The sequence below is a fragment of the Amphibalanus amphitrite genome, unplaced genomic scaffold (genome assembly GCF_019059575.1).
Source record: "Amphibalanus amphitrite isolate SeventyFive unplaced genomic scaffold, NRLGWU_Aamphi_draft 001585F_arrow, whole genome shotgun sequence".
In the NCBI taxonomy this organism is placed as follows: Eukaryota; Metazoa; Arthropoda; class Thecostraca; order Balanomorpha; family Balanidae; genus Amphibalanus; species Amphibalanus amphitrite.
This window is the reverse complement of record NW_024883078.1, coordinates 61184-80230: the sequence shown is the minus strand read 5'-3', so window position 1 is coordinate 80230 and position 19047 is coordinate 61184. Positions and strand designations below refer to the sequence as shown.

Here is a 19047-nt window from a genome sequence, read left to right as displayed (position 1 = left end):
CCGGGGGCCCAAAGACCTGCCAGGGGCACCACCGGCCTATCAGGGGTATCACAGTCCTGGCAGGGACTGTGATACCCCTGATCACAGGGGTATCACAGTCCCTGTGATACCCCTGTGGCCGGTGATACTTCCTGTGGTGCCCCTGGCGGTCCTGAGGCCTAGGGGCACCACAGGACCGCCAGGGGCACCACCGGCCTAGAAGGGACACCACGGGCCTGGTGCCCCTGGGCCCTGACAGGACTGTAACGCCCCTGACAAGCCTGAAGTGTCCCCGGCAGGCACGTGGTGCCCCTGACAGGCCTGAGGCGCCCCTGGAAGGCCGGTGGTGCCCCTGGCAGGCCTGTGGTGTCCATGGCAGGCCTGTGGTGCCCTTGCTAGGCCTCTGGTGCCCCTGACAGGCTTGTAATGCCCCTGGAAGGACTGTGGTGCCCCTGGGCCCTGACAAGCCTGGGGTGCCTCTGACAGGCCCGTGGTGCCCTTGTTAGGCCTGTGGTGCCCCTGGCAGGCCTCTGGTGCCCTTGCTAGGCCGCTGGTGCCCCTGGCAGGCCTCTGGTGCCCTTGCTAGGCCGCTGGTACCCCAGCGCCCGGAGAGGACTGGTGCCCCTGAAAAGTCTGAAGTGCCCCTCGCCAGGCCCGTGGTGTCCCTGACAGGCCCAAGGTGCCTCTGCGAGGCCGGTGGTGTCCCTGGCAGACCTCTGGTGCCCCTGGCAGGTCTGTGGTGCCCCTGGCAGGTCTGTGGCGCCCCTGGCAGACCTGTGTTGACTGGTGCCCCTGCTAGGTCGCTGGTGCCCCTCACAGACCTGTGGTGCCCCTGGGCCTTGACAAGCCTGAGATGCCTGGCTATGACAGGCTCGTGGTGCCCCTGATAGACCAGTGGTGCCCTTGCTAGGCCTGCAGTGCCCCTGGCAGGCCTCTGGTGCCCCTGCTACCCCTGCGCCCGGAGAGGACTATGGTGCCCCTGAAAACCCTGAAGTGCCTCTCGACAGGCCCGTGGTGCCCCTGGACCCTGACAGGCCCAAGTTACCCCTTCGAGGTCGGTGGTGCTCCTGGCAGGCCTCTGGTGCCCCTGGCAGGTCTGTGGTGCTCCTGGCAGGCCTGTGTTGACTGGTGCCCCTGCTAGGCCGCTGGTGCCCCTCACAGGCCTGCGGTACCCCTGGAAGGACTGTGGTGCCCCTGCCCCTAGGGGTGCTCATGGGGCCAACAGGCCCGTTGTGCCCCTGACAGGCCTGTCGTGTATACTTGCTAGACCTGTGGTGCCCCTGCTTCCTGGCAGGCCTGTGGTGCCCCTGGCGGGCCTGTGGCGCCCCTACAAGGCCGTAGGTGCCCCTGACAGGTTTGTGGTGTCCCTGGAAGGACTTTGGTGCCCCTGACAAGCCTGAAGTGTCAAGGACAGACCCTTTAGACGCCAGGGTCAAGTTCGTCGGACTGACGATTTGCTTACCTGATAACGTTCCTGGTAAGTACTCACTACTCAGCGTCCACAACATATATACACATAGCACATTCATATATACTTGCTTACAATTGGTAAATGTGGTTGTGGCTTAGAGTTAAGATACTGACTAAAAATAAAAAATAAAAAGAAAAAAAAAACTGAAAATGGGGGCACCACCAAAATAAAGTGGACGAAATCCGTTGAGTTTTTAATTTTGGGTATAGGTAGGGGCACCACTTCGATTCATGACCCTCCCCTTGGAGTTTTCCTGGATCCGCCCCTGCTGCACATCGACATAGTTTTTTAACGAGTTTAGACATAATTTTGTGAATATAGTGAAAATATCCTGGAGGATTGTCCTGTTAGACAATTCCTGCAATATTGTGTAAGAAATTGTTACCAGTCTTGCGCCAGCCGCGCCACTGTGCGCACGCGAGCTGCGGCTCTCCCCACCTAGCCTGTGTCACTGTTTTGACCGCGTCCCTGCTAAAGCCGCCTAGTGCCAGTGCCGTGCACGCGAGCACGATCAGTGTCAGTAACTACCTGTGGTTTCTGCCGCCGCGGAACCAGCAACTAGTTACATCAGCGACAGCGCCATCGTCACTCGGCAGTCTGCAACTCCGGACCCTTTACGTGACGACTTACCGTGACACCGCGACGCCACTCCGAGACCTCCGTCTTCACCACCATGAGTGCCGTACCGTGTATCACCTCGTTGCTCCGCATCTCGTATTTCGACGTCATGTACTCTATCGCGTTTTTGTATGCTATCCAGACTGTGTGTGTCGCCGCTCTGCCGGCCGCCGATCCGTGGCGTCGTGCTGTGTGCGCCGGCCGCTCAGCGCCGGCCGCCGACCGTGACCTTGACCGTGTCGCCGCGGGGCGTGACCTTGAACGTGTCGCTGCCGCTGGTGTGCGGCGCCCCGACTTGATCCGACCACCGACTCATACTACGGACTCGGACGCCGGCCTCTACCCGGAGCGTTCGCCCCGCTCTGCCCCGCTGACCGGCGGCGCCGGCTCGCCCCTGCCGCGACCCGGTCTGGCGGCCGGCGCTGGCCGACCCGGTGCGCCCGGCTCACCTACGTACTGCCCGGCTGCCACTCCCGTCCCAGCACGGGCGCGGAGGCGGGGTCGGAGGGGAGGACAGAAGAGGACTCGACCGCGGCGGAGGAGGGGAGGAGTGACCTGGCACCGACACGGTGACTACACCGCAAGCTCTGTGATGGTGGGGCAGCTCAACGTTCAATCACTTAAACCTAAGCTGCCCGACTTGCGCACTGACATATGTGACGTGTATGGTTTTGATGTGCTTGTCCTATGTGAAACCTGGCTGTCCCCTAACGTTCCGAACCGTCTCCTGACGGTCAGTGGCTACCGGCTGTATAGGAGTGACCGACAGGACGGTCGCGGTCTAGCCAGCGGCCGCGGTGGTGTAGCTCTGTTGGTCCGTGAAGCGCACCGAGTGGAGGTTTTACCTACGCCAGTGACCGGAGTGCCGAACTCTAATATCGAGATACTGTGGGCCAAAGTGTTCGTAGGAAACCACCGTGGTATTTTGTTCGCCAGCGTGTACCGTGTGCCGCGGAATTCAGCAGCACAAGTGACGTCAGACCTAGAGGACATAGAAGGTCAGGTGCAGCATATGGTTGCGAGTCACCCCGGCGCTACACTGGTGTTAGCCGGTGACCTGAACTGCTGCCTGCTGAAGCCTGCTGCTGACTCGCCCGGCCACCGGCTGACTCGCCTGCTGACCACGTACGGCCTGCGGATCGTCAACACCGAGCACCCGACTTACCGACCAGCCAACTCACTACTTGACGTCATCGCAACCAGCCGGCCCGACCTGGTGACACGTGCTGGGGTGACCCGCTGCCAGTACGGCACCCCGCACGACTTCACACGGCTGGTGCTGCGCTGCGGTGGAGCGGGGCGACCGTCCCGACCGACTGTCCAGCGGAGATGCCTGCAGAAAGTCGACTCTGAGCAGTTTAATCTGCAGCTCTCCGAAGCGGACTGGAGTCCTGTGCTCTTGCGCGAGCGACCTGCCGACAAGTGGGAGGAATTTCGCGCGATATTCCTCTCGCAGCTCGACGGGGTGGCCCCGGTCACCCGAGTGCGGCTGTCGCCACCCGGCGCGCCGCCCCTGACGGCTGACACCCGCCAGCTGCTAGCCGAGCGGAGACAGGCGCTCCAGGCAGGCGGACAGCGCGACCACTACAAGGAGCTGAACCGCCAGTGCCGCGGAGCGATACGGCGAGACCAGACTGCCCACTATCAGCGCGAACTGGACAAGGCGGGGCCGGGCAGCGTCTGGCGCGTGCTGCGGCCTATCATTGGCAGTAAGAAGGAAACTGCCGTGCCCAGTGCTACCCCTGATGCACTCAACGACTATTATGTCAGCATTGGTCCTGCCACTGCCGCCAGCGTCCCGAGACCTGCTGCACCGGTGCCCGTCCGCCTGCCACGAGTGACGACAAGTGGGTTCCGGCCACAGCCCATCGATCTTGACACGCTGTGTCTGGTCCTGTGGTCCATGAAGCCGTCTAGAGCAACCGGACTTGACGGGATCAGTGTCGACATGTTCAGGAGATACTTCTGGGGTACTGGACAGATTCTGCTCGACATGATCAACACGAGCCTGGTGACCTGTCAGGTGCCGGCGGCGTGGAAACACGCGCTTGTCACGCCAATCCCGAAGGGGAAAGGACCTTCAGCTCCAGCCAACACCCGCCCAATCTCGATTCTGCCGGGAGTGATGAAGATTACTGAGAGAGTAGTGCAGCTCCAGCTCACTCAGTATCTGGAGACCAACAAGCTGCTCTCCAGCGCCCAGCACGGATATCGGAAGGGTCACAGCACGGAGACCGCTCTCAGCGTCATCACCGAACACGTCCTCTGCGCTATGGACTGTCGCGAGATATCTGTGCTCGTGCTACTTGACCTATCGAAGTGCTTCGATGTGGTACCGCACGCCAGACTACTCGATAAGCTGGCGCTGTATGGCGTAGACACAGAGTGGTTCGGAGACTATTTGCGCGGCCACACTCAGCAAGTGCAAGTGATCGGTGGTGACGGCACTCCCATGTGTTCCGCTGCTAAGCCCAACTCCATCGGGGTCTTCCAGGGCGGCTCGCTCAGCTGTGTCTTGTACACCATCTTCACGAACGAGCTCAGTTTGTTTGTGCCCGACGGGGTCCGAGTGGTACAATACGCGGACGACACACAGTTGCTTGTCAGCGGCAAGAAAAGTGAGCTGCCTGCTTTAATTGTCCGCATGGAGCAGGCCCTTGTCAGTGTGTACGACTGGTTTTGTTCAAACGGGATGAAACTAAACGCGTCCAAAACCCAGGCACTTGTGCTCGGTACACCTGCTATGCTGAGAGGTTTACCGCCAGTGGCACTAGACTTCCTAGGAACCACCATACCCGACTCTAGAGTAGTGAAGAACTTGGGTGTCATCATGGACAATTATCTGAGCTTCCAGTCGCATGTGGACCATGTAACATCAAAGTGCACGGGCATTCTTCTTGGTATGATGCATGCCAAACATGTAGTTCCGAAAAGTGCTGTCGTGACGATCGTGCAGGCTCTTGTGACATCAATCATTAGATACTGCATCTCGGTTTACGGTACATGTAATGCAACGCAGCTACATAGAGTACAGAAGCTCCTAAACTTTGGTGCCAGAGTGGTTAGCGGCCGGCGTAAGCACGACCATGTAGCGGACGTTCTCCGTGACCTGAACTGGTTAGACGCGCGTGGCCTTGTCACGTATCACCGACTGTGTCTCACCCATGCTGCCATCACGACCGGTAGTCCCGAATGCATCGCTATATGCATCGGCCCCAGAAGAGACCACGTGTATCAGACGAGAGGCTCCTCTCAGCGCACGCTACCGAGGATACACTCTGAGTCGGGTCGCAGGCGTCTCAGCTACGGTGCTGTCCAGCAGTACAACCAGCTGCCATTCGACACAAACACTCGCCACTTCAAATCAACCCTGAGACGCTACCTACTCAGAGAACTGTATGGCTGACCTGATCAAGTATCGCGGTGTATTGTATTGGCCTGAATGTATTTTACCTCGTATGTTTTCAACCTTTGACGTGTGACGATGAAAAACCATATTCGATGGATTCGTTATGAAATATATTCTGATTCTGATTCTGATTCAGGATCCTGCAGAATCCTGCAGGGGGCCTGCACAGAATCCTGCAGGGAACCTGCACAGAATCCTGCAGGGGGCCTGAACAGAATCCTGCAGGGGGCCTGTACAGATTCCTGCAGGGGGTCTGCACATAATCCTGCAGGGACCTGCACAGAATCATGCAGGGGCTTGCATTATTCTTGCAGGGGACTTGCTAAGATGCCGCATAAAATCCTGAACGATATATGGGGGGCGGGGTGGTAACCCCCCCCCCCATGTGTGGGTGAGGGTGAAATATCATGCAGGTTTCCGATGTAGGCTACCAGTCAGTTTCATCATGCACTTTTTACTTAAGCGCACGCTGCCAAGCAGCAAAATAAGGGTGAAAAGAAGAGGCTCACTGTGGCCTTATACGTCACTGATTGCAATCGAGTTAACAGCACGTCTAGCTGCATCAATTTCCTACGCTATTTTGAAAACGATACCTAAGTATCTTGAATCGTTGAGAAGGAAGAGATGTTTAAGTTGAACATTGTTTCGACGCCAAAACCTAGCGCACGTTGTCAGGCGGGACGGCTAAGTCGCAATCCGCAGACTTTGTTAACTAGCGTTGTTGATCTCGGAACACTGGCCGGCCTTGGTGCCCCCGGGTGACCTGAGGGCCCATTCGGAAGCAGGTGGCCCCCTCCTGGGAGAAATCCTGGGTACGTGCCTGGTAAGCCGTTTCGACGTGCGCTGTCTTTGTGTTTCATCTCGCACTTTTCCTCACACGCACGTCGAGAGGACCTAAAACACGATTAAAAAAACAAAGGGTTTACAGTTGTCTTATCAGTCACTGATAACCATGTAGTTAACAGCACATCTTGCTACATCAATTTGCAAGGATATTTTGAAAACCACAGGTCAATATCTTGCACTGCTAAGCCGAGAGAGATAATTAAGTAGAACACTGTTTTGGCGTAAAACATATCGCTCGGCGCCGGGCGGTCCGGCTGAGCGGCGATCACCAGACTCATAATAACTCGGTTGTTTAGTACCTTTGTTGAACTTGAAAATGTTTCATGTTCACAGGGGATTTAGACAAGACGATTGGCTATAAGATTTTGGATACCGCATGTTTATATCATAAGCCGTTTCGGCGTGCGCTTTGTGTTTCATTTCGCACTTTTCCTCACACGCACGTCGACAGGACCTAAAACACGATAAAAACAAAGGGTTTGCAGTTGTCTTATCAGTCAAGGATTGCAACATATTGAAACCTACGTCTAGCTACATCAATTTCCTAGTAAATTTTGAAAAACACAAGTGAATATCTTGCACTGTTTGGCAGAAAACGGTAACTTAGTAGAACACTGTTTTTGCTAAGAACATAGCGCCTCGATGGCGGGCGGTCTGTCTGAGCGGCGCTTCGCAACATAATATGTACCTGGTTGTTTAGTACCTTTTTCGAGCTCGGAAATGCTTAATTTTTACAGAACGTTTGGCCAAGACGATTGGCTATATGATTTTGGAAATAACATGTTTATATCGTAAACCGTTTCGACGTGCGCTGTCTTTGTGTTTCATCTCACACTTTTCCTCACACGCACGTCGACAGGACCTAAAACACGATAAAAAACAAAGGGTTTGCAGTTGTCTTATCAGTCACTGATTACCATGTAGTTAACAGCACATCTTGCTACATCAATTTGCTATGATATTTTGAAAACCACACGTCAATATCTTGCTCTGCTTAGCGGAGAGAGATAATTAAGTAGAACACTGTTTTAGCGTAAAACATATCGCTCGGCGCCGGGCGGTCCGGATGAGCGGCGATCCTTAGACTCATAATAACTCGGTTGTTTAGTACCTTTGTTGAACTTGAAAATGTTTCATGTTGACAGGGGATTTAGACAAGACGATTGGCTATAAGATTTTGGATACCGCATGTTTATATCATAAGCCGTTTCGGCGTGCGCTTTGTGTTTCATTTCGCACTTTTCCTAACACGCACGTCGACAAGACCTAAAACACGGTAAAAACAAAGGGTTTGCAGTTGTCTTATCAGTCAATGATTGCAACATATTGAAACCTACTTCTAGCTATATCAATTTCCTAGTAAATTTTGAAAAACGCAAGTGAATATCTTGCACTGTTTGGCAGAGAACGGTAACTTAGTAGAACACTGTTTTTGCTAAGAACATAGCGCCTCGGTGGCGGGCGGTCTGTCTGAGCGGCGCTTCGCAACATGATAAGTACCTGGTTGTTTAGTACCTTTTTCGAGCTCGGAAATGCTTAATTTTTACAGAACGTTTAGCCAAGACGATTGGCTATATGATTTTGGAAATAACATGTTTATATCGTAAACCGTTTCGACGTGCGCTGTCTTTGTGTTTCATCTCACACTTTTCCTCACACGCACGTCGACAGGACCTAAAACACGATAAAAAACAAATGGTTTGCAGTTGTCTTATCAGTCACTGATTACCATGTAGTTAACAGCACATCTTGCTACATCAATTTGCTATGATATTTTGAAAACCACACGTCAATATCTTGCTCAGCTTAGCGGAGAGAGATAATTAAGTAGAACACTGTTTTGGCGTAAAACATATCGCTCGGCGCCGGGCGTTTCGGCTGAGCGGCGATCCCCAGGATCATAATAACTCGGTTGTTTAGTACCTTGGTTAAACTTGAAAATGTTTCATGTTCACAGGGGATGTAGACAAGACGATTGGCTATAAGATTTTAGATACAGCATCTTTATATTACAAACCATTACGACGTGGGCTACCAGTTGGTTTTATCCTGCACTTTACATGACTCGCTCGTCGCCAGGAACTAAAAACATGCTGAAAACAAAGGAATCGTGGTGGTCTTATCAGTCACTGATTGCAACATAGTGAAACTTACGTCTAGCTACATCAATTTCCTATTTAATTTTGAAAAACGCAAGTGAATATCTTGCACTGTTTGGCAGAGAACAGTAACTTAGTAGAACACTGTTTTTGCTAAGAACATAGCGCCTCGGTGGCGGGCGGTCTCTCTGAGCGGCGCTTCGCAACATGATATGTACCTGGTTGTTTAGTACCTTTTTGGAGCTCGGAAATGCTTAATTGTTACAGAACGTTTAGCCAAGACGATTGGCTATATGATTTTGGAAATAACATGTTTATATCGTAAACCGTTTCGACGTGCGCTGTCTTTGTGTTTCATCTCGCACTTTTCCTCACACGCACGTCGACAGGACCTAAAACACGATAAAAAACAAAGGGTTTGCAGTTGTCTTATCAGTCACTGATTACCATGTAGTTAACAGCACATCTTGCTACATCAATTTGCTATGATATTTTGAAAACCACACGTCAATATCTTGCTTTGCTTAGCCGAGAGAGATAATTAAGTAGAACACTATTTTGACGTAAAACATATCGCTCGGCGCCGGGCGTTTCGGCTGAGCGGCGATCCCCAGGATCATAATAACTCGGTTGTTTAGTACCTTTGTTGAACTAGAAAATGTTTCATATTCACGGGGGATTTAGACAAGACGATTGGCTGTAAGATTTTCGATACAGCATCCTTATATTACAAACCATTACGACGTGGGTTACCAGTTGGTGTTATCCTGCTCTTTACATGACTTGCTCGTCGCCAGGAACTAAAAACATGCTGAAAACAAAGTAATCGTGGTGGTCTTATCAGCCCCTGATTACAACGTAGTGAAACTTACCTCTAGCCAGGGCTGGTAAAAAGCGACGATTCGCTGATAATATCGGAGCCAGAAAAATATCTGTACAAGCGATTTAGGGAGCCAGAAATAAGCGTTTCAACGCAAGTATGCATGTGCAGGATAACTGCTAAGTTTTGTTTCATATTTTCATTTTATTTCTACGACAAACCTCAAAATACAAGATGCCTGAGCACAAATATTAAATTAGTAGCAGCATTCAATTTCACAATGAGGTCTTATGCGCAATGTTTGTCTACAAAATACAAAGCTGGTAGCCTATTCAGAATAGCTGTAAACGCTTACCGTGAACAGCGTCAGCATTCATCAGTCGAAGAGCCATCAGTCGATTTCCAGCTTTAACACTACGGAGAATAGGGCTCCGTAACTTTTATCAGTTGATGAGCCACTGAGCCTTCTACCATTGGCGGTTCACTGCATTACCGACTAGTTTAGAACACAAATAATGATATTCAAATGTCAAGTCTCGTGCAGGGTTGCGGCACAGGCAAACTGTGTACATTTCATGGTATGTTGGTTGTTGTTCGGTTGGGTTTGAAGTTGCTCCTCTTCTGAGTTCTGTATAGTACATCTCATAGCAATATCATAGACCACCTACCTCAATATTTTAAGCTGTAGAGCTAGACATGGCACTTGTTTTTATTTTGAAGGTGCATACGGATACCTAACTGAAGTGGCTAACGATACTCACATTTATTTGCCAACCAACCCAGTATTGTTAGCACTTAGCATATTTGTTACTAAATTAAATTAAATTTTGAATATCAAGATATGTTCCTCTTCTGCATGTTTTTCATTTTCTTTGGTACGTCATACTCAAAATATGCTTATTTAAGCAATCCTGATTTATATTTCAGGCATTTTGTAACTAAAATTAATATTAGACTTATAATGCCTTTGTGTTTCAGTTCTCAGCTTAGGACATCATCAATCATGTGTATCTCAGATGACGCAGACAATGACCAGCCTGCGGAAGATCTATGCTAGTGGGCGAGATGATGAAATTTCTTCTGTTGGTGAGTTAGTATTATATTTTTTGTCAAACAACATTCATTGCCTTACAAGCATATGCCTTACATTTCTGTCACCAACCAGCTTAAACAAAAGTAGAAGAAATTATATTCCTACATTCTTTTGCTGTGTTCGACACCAGCCAATGTCCCAAAATCAGGATACGTCAGTGAGCTATAAGTAAAACTAAAATAGTTACTGATGATGTTTAAGCCAAGGTGTTCCTGAAAAAGGACGTTGTTCACTGCTCTTTCAAGCCTTTTCTGTTACGAGTGTTAGGAGCCACTTTTCATGGCCGAAAATTTGGTCAGAGCCACCAAAACCATTTTTACCAGCCCTGCCTCTAGCTACATCATTTTCCTATTAAATTTTGAAAATCACAAGTGAATATCTTGCACTGTTTAGCAGAGTGAGATAATTAAGTAGAAGACTGTTTTTTGCGTAAAAGATATCGCTTGGCGCCGGGCTGAGAAGCAATCCGCAGCATTATATTTACCTAGCTGTTTAGTAGCTTTGTCGAGCTCGGAAATGCTTCATTTTCACAGGACATTTAGCCAAGACGATTGGCTATAAGATTTTGGATACCGCATGTTTATATCATAAGCCGTTTCGGCGTGCGCTTTGTGTTTCATCTCGCACTTTCCCTCACACGCACGTCGACAGGACGTAAAACACGATAAAACACAAAGGGTTTGCAGTTGTCTTATCAGTCACTGGTTACCATGTATAGTTAACAGCACATCTTGCTACATCAATTTGCTATGATATTTGGAAAACCACACGTCAATATCTTGCTCTGCTTAGCAGAGAGAGATAATTAAGTAGAACACTGTTTTGGCGTAAAACATATCGCTCGGCGCCTGGTGGTCCGACTGAGCGGCGATCCCGAGCCTCATAATAATTCGGTTGTTTAGTACCTTTGTTAAACTTGACAATGTTTCATGTTCACAGGGGATTTAGACAAGTCAATTGGCTATCAGATTTTAGATACAGCATCTTTATATAACAAACCGTTTCGACGTGCGCTGCCAGTGAGTTTTATCTTGCACTCTTCCTCACACGCACGTTTACAGGACCTAAACACGATAAAAACAAACGGTTTGCAGTGGTCTTATCAGTCACTGATTGCAATGTAAAGAAAATCACATCTAGCTACATCAAGTTGCTATGATATTTTGAAAAACACGCGTAAATAAAACACGCGGAACAGTTTTGAATCGCTTCGATTCCTTTTTTTTTGCTCGGCCAGCCTAGCGCCAGTCTCGAGCGGTGGGACAGTTAACCCGGCAATTTTGGCCGGGATGCAAAACTTACGTTAAACCGGCTTATGTTAACCCGGGAGCAAAACAACGTGGGAGCCTATCTTAGGTGTGGCAAAGCTAACGGAGTAGTACCTACTTGTTGCCGAAGTGCCGAAAGAAGGTGCTGGAACCGAAAACACAACATCACATTTATTGCTGTTCTAAAGAAGAATCCGAACGGCAAGGATGAGTCGCCACCGCTCAGTAGGGAACACTCTAAACAGCTACGAGTGGAGACTGCATTGTAACACAAGAAGGCAGCACGAGAACGCAGCGCAGACTGAGGCAGTAGCACCTCGGTAACTGCATTCGCGAATAGGCCGCTAACACCGCGGTAACTTAGATTTGTTACCATTCACACTACATACAGTTACACGATACATACACTCTAGAATAACACGATACACCCTAGCACCGATCTACGCCGCGCACGAGGTACGGTGCCAGGTCTGGATCATCCAGAGGGTCGCGGCTCCGCGGAAGGTCTTGTGCAGCAAAATACGCCCTCATTTCCTCGTATATTTGTCTGTATCTCGCCAGGCGAGCTGAGATGGGGCTGTTGGCGGACTTTGGAGGCGACGGACACGTGTCTCCGGCAGTCTCCGCCTTCTCGCTGCACAAACACAACATTGGTTCATGTATATATTAACATTCATACACACAGTCATACTTGTGCAAGGTGTCAGTGTTCGGTTGTTTTCGAGCACGGAAATGCTTAATTTTTACAGAACGTTGAGCCAAGACGATTGGCTATATGATTTTGGAAACAACATGTTTATATCGTAAACCGTTTCGACGTGCTTCCTTTCCAGACCAGACCGCCATCCAGCCTGATCCGCCTCCGCCACGCCGCATGGCAAAGATACAAGACGGTCAGGCAGCAGCTTGGGAGGTGTGCAGCTGGTGCTCGTGTTGCGTACGCTGAATTCTCATCTGTCAACCGTCAGTACCGTTCTTTTGCTGTGCGTAGTCAAGCGGAATATGAACGTAAACTAGTAACCAGATCAAAGCAGAATCCCAAGCTGCTGCATTCCTACCTCAGGGGCAAAAAGGTAGGGTGCCCTTCTGTCGGTCCTTTGACGTGCTCGGGACAGCTTAGTGGTGACCCAGCAGTCATGGCTGAGTGCCTTGCAGAATCATTTTCGTAAGTCTTTAACCGTGTCGCTCCAGTCAACCCTGTCCCAGACCAACACCTCACCGAGCAGATTTGTGATGTGCATTTCACTACTGACAGTGTCAGATCTGCATTACAGGAACTTGATGGCAACTCTGCCATGGGCCCAGACTATATTCATCCATTTCTCCTCACGTCCTGTGCACCAGAGCTCGCGTACCCTGTCAGTGTCATTTTTCAGCGCTGCTTATATGAAGGTGTAGTTCCGTACCTGTGGAAGGTGTCTACTGTTATTCCTTTGTTTAAAAAAAGCAGTAGAAATGACCCCCTTTATTACAGACCTGTTAGTTTCACTTCTGTATGCTGCAAAACCATGGAGCGCCTCATCACTGGATGCCTAACCAGTTTCTTGGAGAGCGAGTCTCTGCTTAACCCCAACCAGTTTGGTTTCACAGCTGGTCGATCTACCATGGACCAGTTGTTGCTAGTGTATAGTGAGGTGTCAAAATGTGTGGACGATGGACGTGTTGTCGATGTCATCCTATTCGATTACAGTAAAGCGTTTGACATGGTGTGCCATGATATTCTTCTTGCTAAACTGCATTGCATTGGCGTCCGAGGTCGTATTCTCGAATGGATCTCGTCATTCTTGTCTGACCGTAAAATGAGAGTGTCTGTCATTGGGTCAATGAGCCGTGAAAGAGATGTCACTAGTGGTGTTCCTCAGGGATCCGTGCTGGGACCGCTGCTTTTCCTTATTTATATCAACTCCATTGCTACTAATTTAAGATGCAACTACAAGATATTTGCTGATGACTTAACCCTCGCCGGCCGAGGGGGGGGGGCGGGTGCCGCCCCCCCCCATAGGGTTTTTTCGCGATAGCTCCGAACACGCTGGCGATAGAGAGCTGAAACTTGGCATACCTGACCTTTGATCCAAGCCGCATCTTTTGACACCAACCGCATTTTTGGGTCAGGTCAGGTCACTGACCTATGACGTCATAAGTGAACCTCTGCACGGTCTTCAGATGTCGCAACGAATTTTAAACGAATTTTATACATTGTCCTGAGCAATAAAAAGATCGTGTTTAACTAAAAGTGAAATAATTGATATGAATTGCAACACATTAAATGTGAATAGTTGAGAGAACAATTAAAATGAAACATACGTTTCCGGAGCGGAGTGCACGAAGAGGCGGAATTCTCCGTGGCGGTGCAGGTCGCGGGCGGTGGCGAAAAACTCCGCCTCTTCTGGCGATCCCGACTTTTTGAGATATCTCGCATGGGCCCGTATCCTGTCTGCTGTGGAGTAAAATCCCCCACAGCAGCAAGGCACTGACTCAAGCGGAGCTGGCTCTGAAATGTGAAAATTTTCGGATCAAAGTTCCCCAAATAACTCTAATGAACAGTCATCAACCTGTTTCCTTCAATGATCAGTATCAGCAGTAATAACTGAGAACAATCCAAAACGCGTGCTGTGCTTCTTGACTGCTCGTCGTGTTTGTATCGTGGTGATAGAAAACAGAATGTGCAACATTGCAAGACAAAGCGAGCAGTGTTAACGTTCCTCCTACATGCTAAACAGAACTGGACAGGCATAAAGACACCTGATGCCAAAATAGAATTGTTTATTTCGATACAAATAGATGTCTTAGTGAAATCCAATGGCAGAACTGCCTTACTAGCTAGGGTAATCAAATACTTAGCTGTGGTAATCAAATACCAGTGATACGGTATCACTGGTACCGTTACTAGTAAATACGGTTAAGGAAACCCCAGTTCCGTACGCTGACTTACCAAATCCGTCGGGTACCGGCGCCACCGGCAAGTCCGCTCCTTCTGCGGGTTCCTGCTCCGGCTCCGACTCTGCAACGGGTTGTGGCTGCGCCCGCGGTTGCGGCCGCCGTCGGGGAAGCCGTTGCTGCTGCAGCTGCGGCTGGCGCTCCGGCTCCGGCTCCGGCTCCGACTCTGGCTCCGGCTCCGGCTCTGGCTCCGGCTCCGGCTCTGGCTCCGGCTCCGGCTCCGGCTCTGGCTCCGGCTCCGGCTCCAGCTCTAACTCCGGCTCCGGCTCTGAATCTAGTTCCGGCTCCGGCCCCGGCTCCGGATCCGGCTCTGGTTCCGGCTCCGGCTCCGTCTCCGGCTCCGACTCTGGCAACGGCTTCGGCTCCGGCTCCGGCTCGGGCACGGGCTCCGGTTCCGGCTCGGGCTCCGGCTCCGGCTGGGGCTCCGGCTGCGGCTCCGGCTCGGGCTCGGTCACGGGCTCCGGTTCCGGCTCCGGCTCGGGCTCCGGCTCCGGCTCCGGCTCGGTCTCCGGCTCCGGCTCGGGCTCCGGCTCCGGCTCCGGGTGCAGCTCCGGCTGCGGCTCCGGCTGCGCCCGCGGCTGTGGCTGCGGCTTCCGGTCCGGCTCCTGCTGCCGCTGCTGTCCGGCTGCCGCTGCTGTCCGGCTGCCGCTGCTGCCGCTGCCGCTGCCGCTGCCGCTGCCGCTGCCGCTGCCGCTGACGCTGCCGCTGACGCTGCCGCTGCCGCTGCCGCTGCCGCTGCCGCTGCCGCTGCCGCTGCCGCTGCCGCTGCCGCTGCCGCTGCTGCTGCCGCTGCCGCTGCCGCTGCCGCTGCCGCTGCCGGCGGCCGCTGCCGCTGCTGCTGCTGCCGCTGCTGTCCGGCTGTCCGGCTTCCGGTCCGGCTCCTGCTGCCGCTGCTGCCGCCGCCGCCCCTCCCGGTCCCCGGTCGGCAGCTGGAGCTGTCGTCTAGCCGCCAGCTGCACCCGCCTATGCTTATTTCTGGCTAAAGCCAGATAGGCGGCCGCTGCCCTCCTCGATGGGCTGAGGCTGGGGCTATGCGCGGGACCGGGGACCGTCGACCGGCGCGCTGGTGGTGCTGCACGCGGTCGCTTTTGGTGGGGCTGCCTTGTTGGGGCCTCCCCGTAGGCGGCGGCTGGCATAGGCGACGGCGACATGGGCCGCTTGCGGGTTTTCTTCGGGGGACTTAGGGCGGGTCCAGCCACCCTGGGGTCGGCGAGGCCCTGCTCAGCCCGCTTAGCTGAGCGGTATTTCCTCAGCCAGGCCTCGCCGGCCCGCGGATGGGACTGTCCGCCCCTGCCCTCCATCCCTGTCCAATTAAAACGCTTCATTAGACATATGATGGTACCTAGGCATTTAAAGCGACGATGCGGGGTAGGGGATTCGTACCTATGCTATCTGCCGTCAGTAGACAGTTGTGAGCAGGAATAAAGTACGGAACAGAAAAAAGTAGCACAGCTTTCAGTCGTATTCAGAAAGGATTACGCATAGTTTTTATGTTCACGGTCCAGTCTGCCCCATGTCATAAGGAATTGAGTGCCTTTAAATGCGGTAAATGCCTTTAACCGGTAATAAGACGTTAAGCATGGACACTTACAAATATCCTTTACATTCTAGCATATACGGTCACTGAATGTGCAGGTCAAGCATATCCTAATTGAATAACTTATTTAGCGAACTTCAACAGATAGCAGGCAGCAGCAGTCTATAAATCTGATCACGTAGCCCAGGCTACACAAAGCGTTATCATTGGACACACATACCCAACAACCCGCACCGACAAACAGAACACCTTACCTTTCTGCCGCGGAAGTTCTTCGGGCACTGTGAAAACTTTACAGCCTCAAACATTATAAATTAATGATGGTAAATGGGTATTAGCCAATCAGTTAGCCAGGGCGAGGCAGATGCTCCGCCCCTCCCCTTTACTACACGGTGAGTCGCGACAGGTGTCTGTCCCCAGGCGCTTTACAGTGGAGGTAGACAGATGCTGCGCAGAATGCTACATTGTGATTCAAAACGCTGTCACTAAGTTGCTTTTACTGTTTTAGCAATGCATCTTGCGTCTATAACGATCTTTTTAATATATTTCAAATGGAAATATGGCATAGAACTTGTCAGTTATCTTGCACGCAGTACTCAGCTGTTTCCGACAGTTTAACCCTCGCCCGCACATGCCATTTTCCCATCCTAGAACGCACATGGGGGGGGGGGGTTGCCATCCCCCCACCCCCAGCGCAATCTCGTTCCTGTTGGAGATAGAGCTTAGCGGTAAAGACCAAAAAGATTCTTTGGGAAGAGACAAATCCAATGATACCAAGTTTTAACTTCTCAGGTCAGTCATTGACCTTCCAGGTCAGGTCAAACTAAAAGATGTTGCTGTTTTGGGTCACCGTTGGATATCAAGTGCGCTGCTTATCATTTACCGATCACGATGCCGTTTTCTGGTGCCAAGCCAGCTAGAACCTCTTTGTCACACTATACGACCAGGTTTTTGCTGCTGAGGTCATTTCAGGTCAAGTTAGGTCAAGGTCAATTATATGTGTTTGTATGTCTGTGTGTGTCTGTGAGTATACTGATGTGTGCACCGATTGTTTATGTGTCCATATTACATGAAATAATGATCTGAGAAGCTTTTACCAAAAATGCAGTCGAAAAATTCCATAAAAAGTAAATTCCGCTTGCCTAAAACGTAATTATCTTAGATGACCTAGGTTGACCTTGACCCTGGCCTTGACATCTGTACATCGTCGAACAACATGCTCCATGATAGGTGGGAGGTAAGACTGGCAAAAAAGGCCGAAATCAAGGTGTCAAAAGCTCACAAGGCCCATAGCCAACGCAAGATGTAGAGAATTGGCCATTTGGGTCATGACGTGACCTGAAAAACAAGGTCATATCTCCGAAACCAAAAATCACAGAAACTTGAAATTTTCAGTGGACATCAAGAAAGAATAGAGGAGCAGCTATACGAAAAATCAGCCCTCTAACTCTAAAGATGTTGAGTGCAGGGCAGAAAGACTACCTGGGGGGTTGCAACCCCCCCATGTGCGGGCGAGGTTTTATGTCTGTTACTTCACCAGCTGTATAAGTAAAGTCATAGATGCTACCCATACAGATAACGAAGTGACAAGCAAGTCCCTCTGACATGGCGGACCAGACGGTAATCCTGGGAGCCGCCGCGCTGTCTGAATTCCAATGACGCCGACCGGCGGCTGGTGTGACCGGTCTGGCGCAGCGGGGTGCCGACCCATCGGCCGGGCGTGGACCGACGCCGTCAACACCTGGATGACGGAGCGCCGTCATGGTCAGCCCCAACCGTGGGGTCGGCCGCAGAACTGATATCACCCCCGGTAGTGTGTCATTGTGTACGCCCGGCTCGCCGCCAGGTAACCCCGTCCCGACCACCCACGGTCCAGCGTGAGAGGAGGGAGAGGATGGTCAGGGCGGTGACTTAACCCTCGCACGACCAGGCCATTTCTCATAACACGAACGACCAGGGGGGGGGGGGTTGTTACGACCCCCCCCTGGCGTTTCGAAACGGAAGGTCGTAGAGCTTAGCGGAAAAAACCAACGGATTGCTCTCAACGAGATCTCGCGATTGGTGGTATATTTTTTGGTCCTAGGTCAACATTTGACCTACTTTTGACCGGTCAAAGGTCAAATTTTCGGAAAAATAGACTTTTTTAACTTTCGGCGGCGATTGCGGCAAAACGGTGGGAGATATCGACTTGAAACCTTCACTATCCTGTTCCTTGATCAATTCTCTATCGTTTGGTATGTATTTCGTTTCCCTAGCTCTAAAAATGGCGCGTTGGGAGCGCCGGAAGTCGGCAAGGTCACAGTCGGCGGCAGAAATTCGAAAAATCAAAATTTAAATTTTTGAAATCTGATTGTATTTTTGGATTTGGGAGGTCCATTTGCTCCCTATAGAAGCTAATATTGCTGCATATTCCCATTGAGGTGACAAGAATTAGCAAAATAGTGGTTCGGGCGCTTTTCAAAAATAGTACCGGACGCTGTTCCTCTTGTGACGTCATAGCTCCGTGACCTGACCTGACCCGGTCAAATTTCTTATACCATATGATAGCCAATACTTGCCCCAACATGCATGGGAAGTTTCATCACGATCCATCAACCGATGTCCGTACAACCGGCAGGAAACCTCGGGCGTTGGCACTCAGTTTGTGAAAATCCGGCCGGAGGCTGTACCTCTTATGACGTCATAACTCCGTGACCTGACATGACCCGATCAATTTTTTTTCGGCAAAAGATGCGCAAAGGTTGCCCCAGAGGGTATTGAAAATTTCAGCCCGCTACGACAAGCCGTTTAGCGTGCACTTCGAAAAAACCTCAGGGGGGGTTGATACAACCCCCCCTAGGCGTTCTAGGGTTAACCCTCGCCCGCACATGCCATTTTCCCATCCTAGAACGCACATGGGGGGGGTGGTTGCCACCCCCCCCGCGCCATTTCGTTCCTGTTGGAGATAGAGCTTAGCGGTAAAGACCAAAA

The 19047-nt window shown here is 51.3% G+C and overlaps 1 protein-coding gene across 1 annotated transcript; it reads left to right on the top strand.

Moving 5' to 3' along the window:
- Positions 1-3080: 3080 nt before the first annotated feature.
- Positions 3081-17958, top strand: LOC122373992. The gene is made up of 2 exons (XM_043352482.1): positions 3081-4686; positions 17924-17958. Exons 1-2 carry the CDS (start codon positions 3081-3083, stop codon positions 17956-17958), a joined length of 1641 nt encoding a protein of 546 aa, XP_043208417.1.
- The last annotated feature ends 1089 nt before the right edge of the window (positions 17959-19047 follow it).

What these genes read in the sequence shown, in the direction of transcription:
- LOC122373992 (XM_043352482.1), top strand. Translation starts at nt 3,081, where the DNA reads ATGGTTGCGAGTCACCCCGGCGCTACACTGGTGTTAGCCGGTGACCTG. An exon ending in GCTTGTCAGCGGCAAGAAAA is followed by an intron (nt 4,687 to 17,923) that starts GTGAGCTGCCTG and finishes GCTCGCCGCCAG; the next exon opens with GTAACCCCGTCCCGACCACC.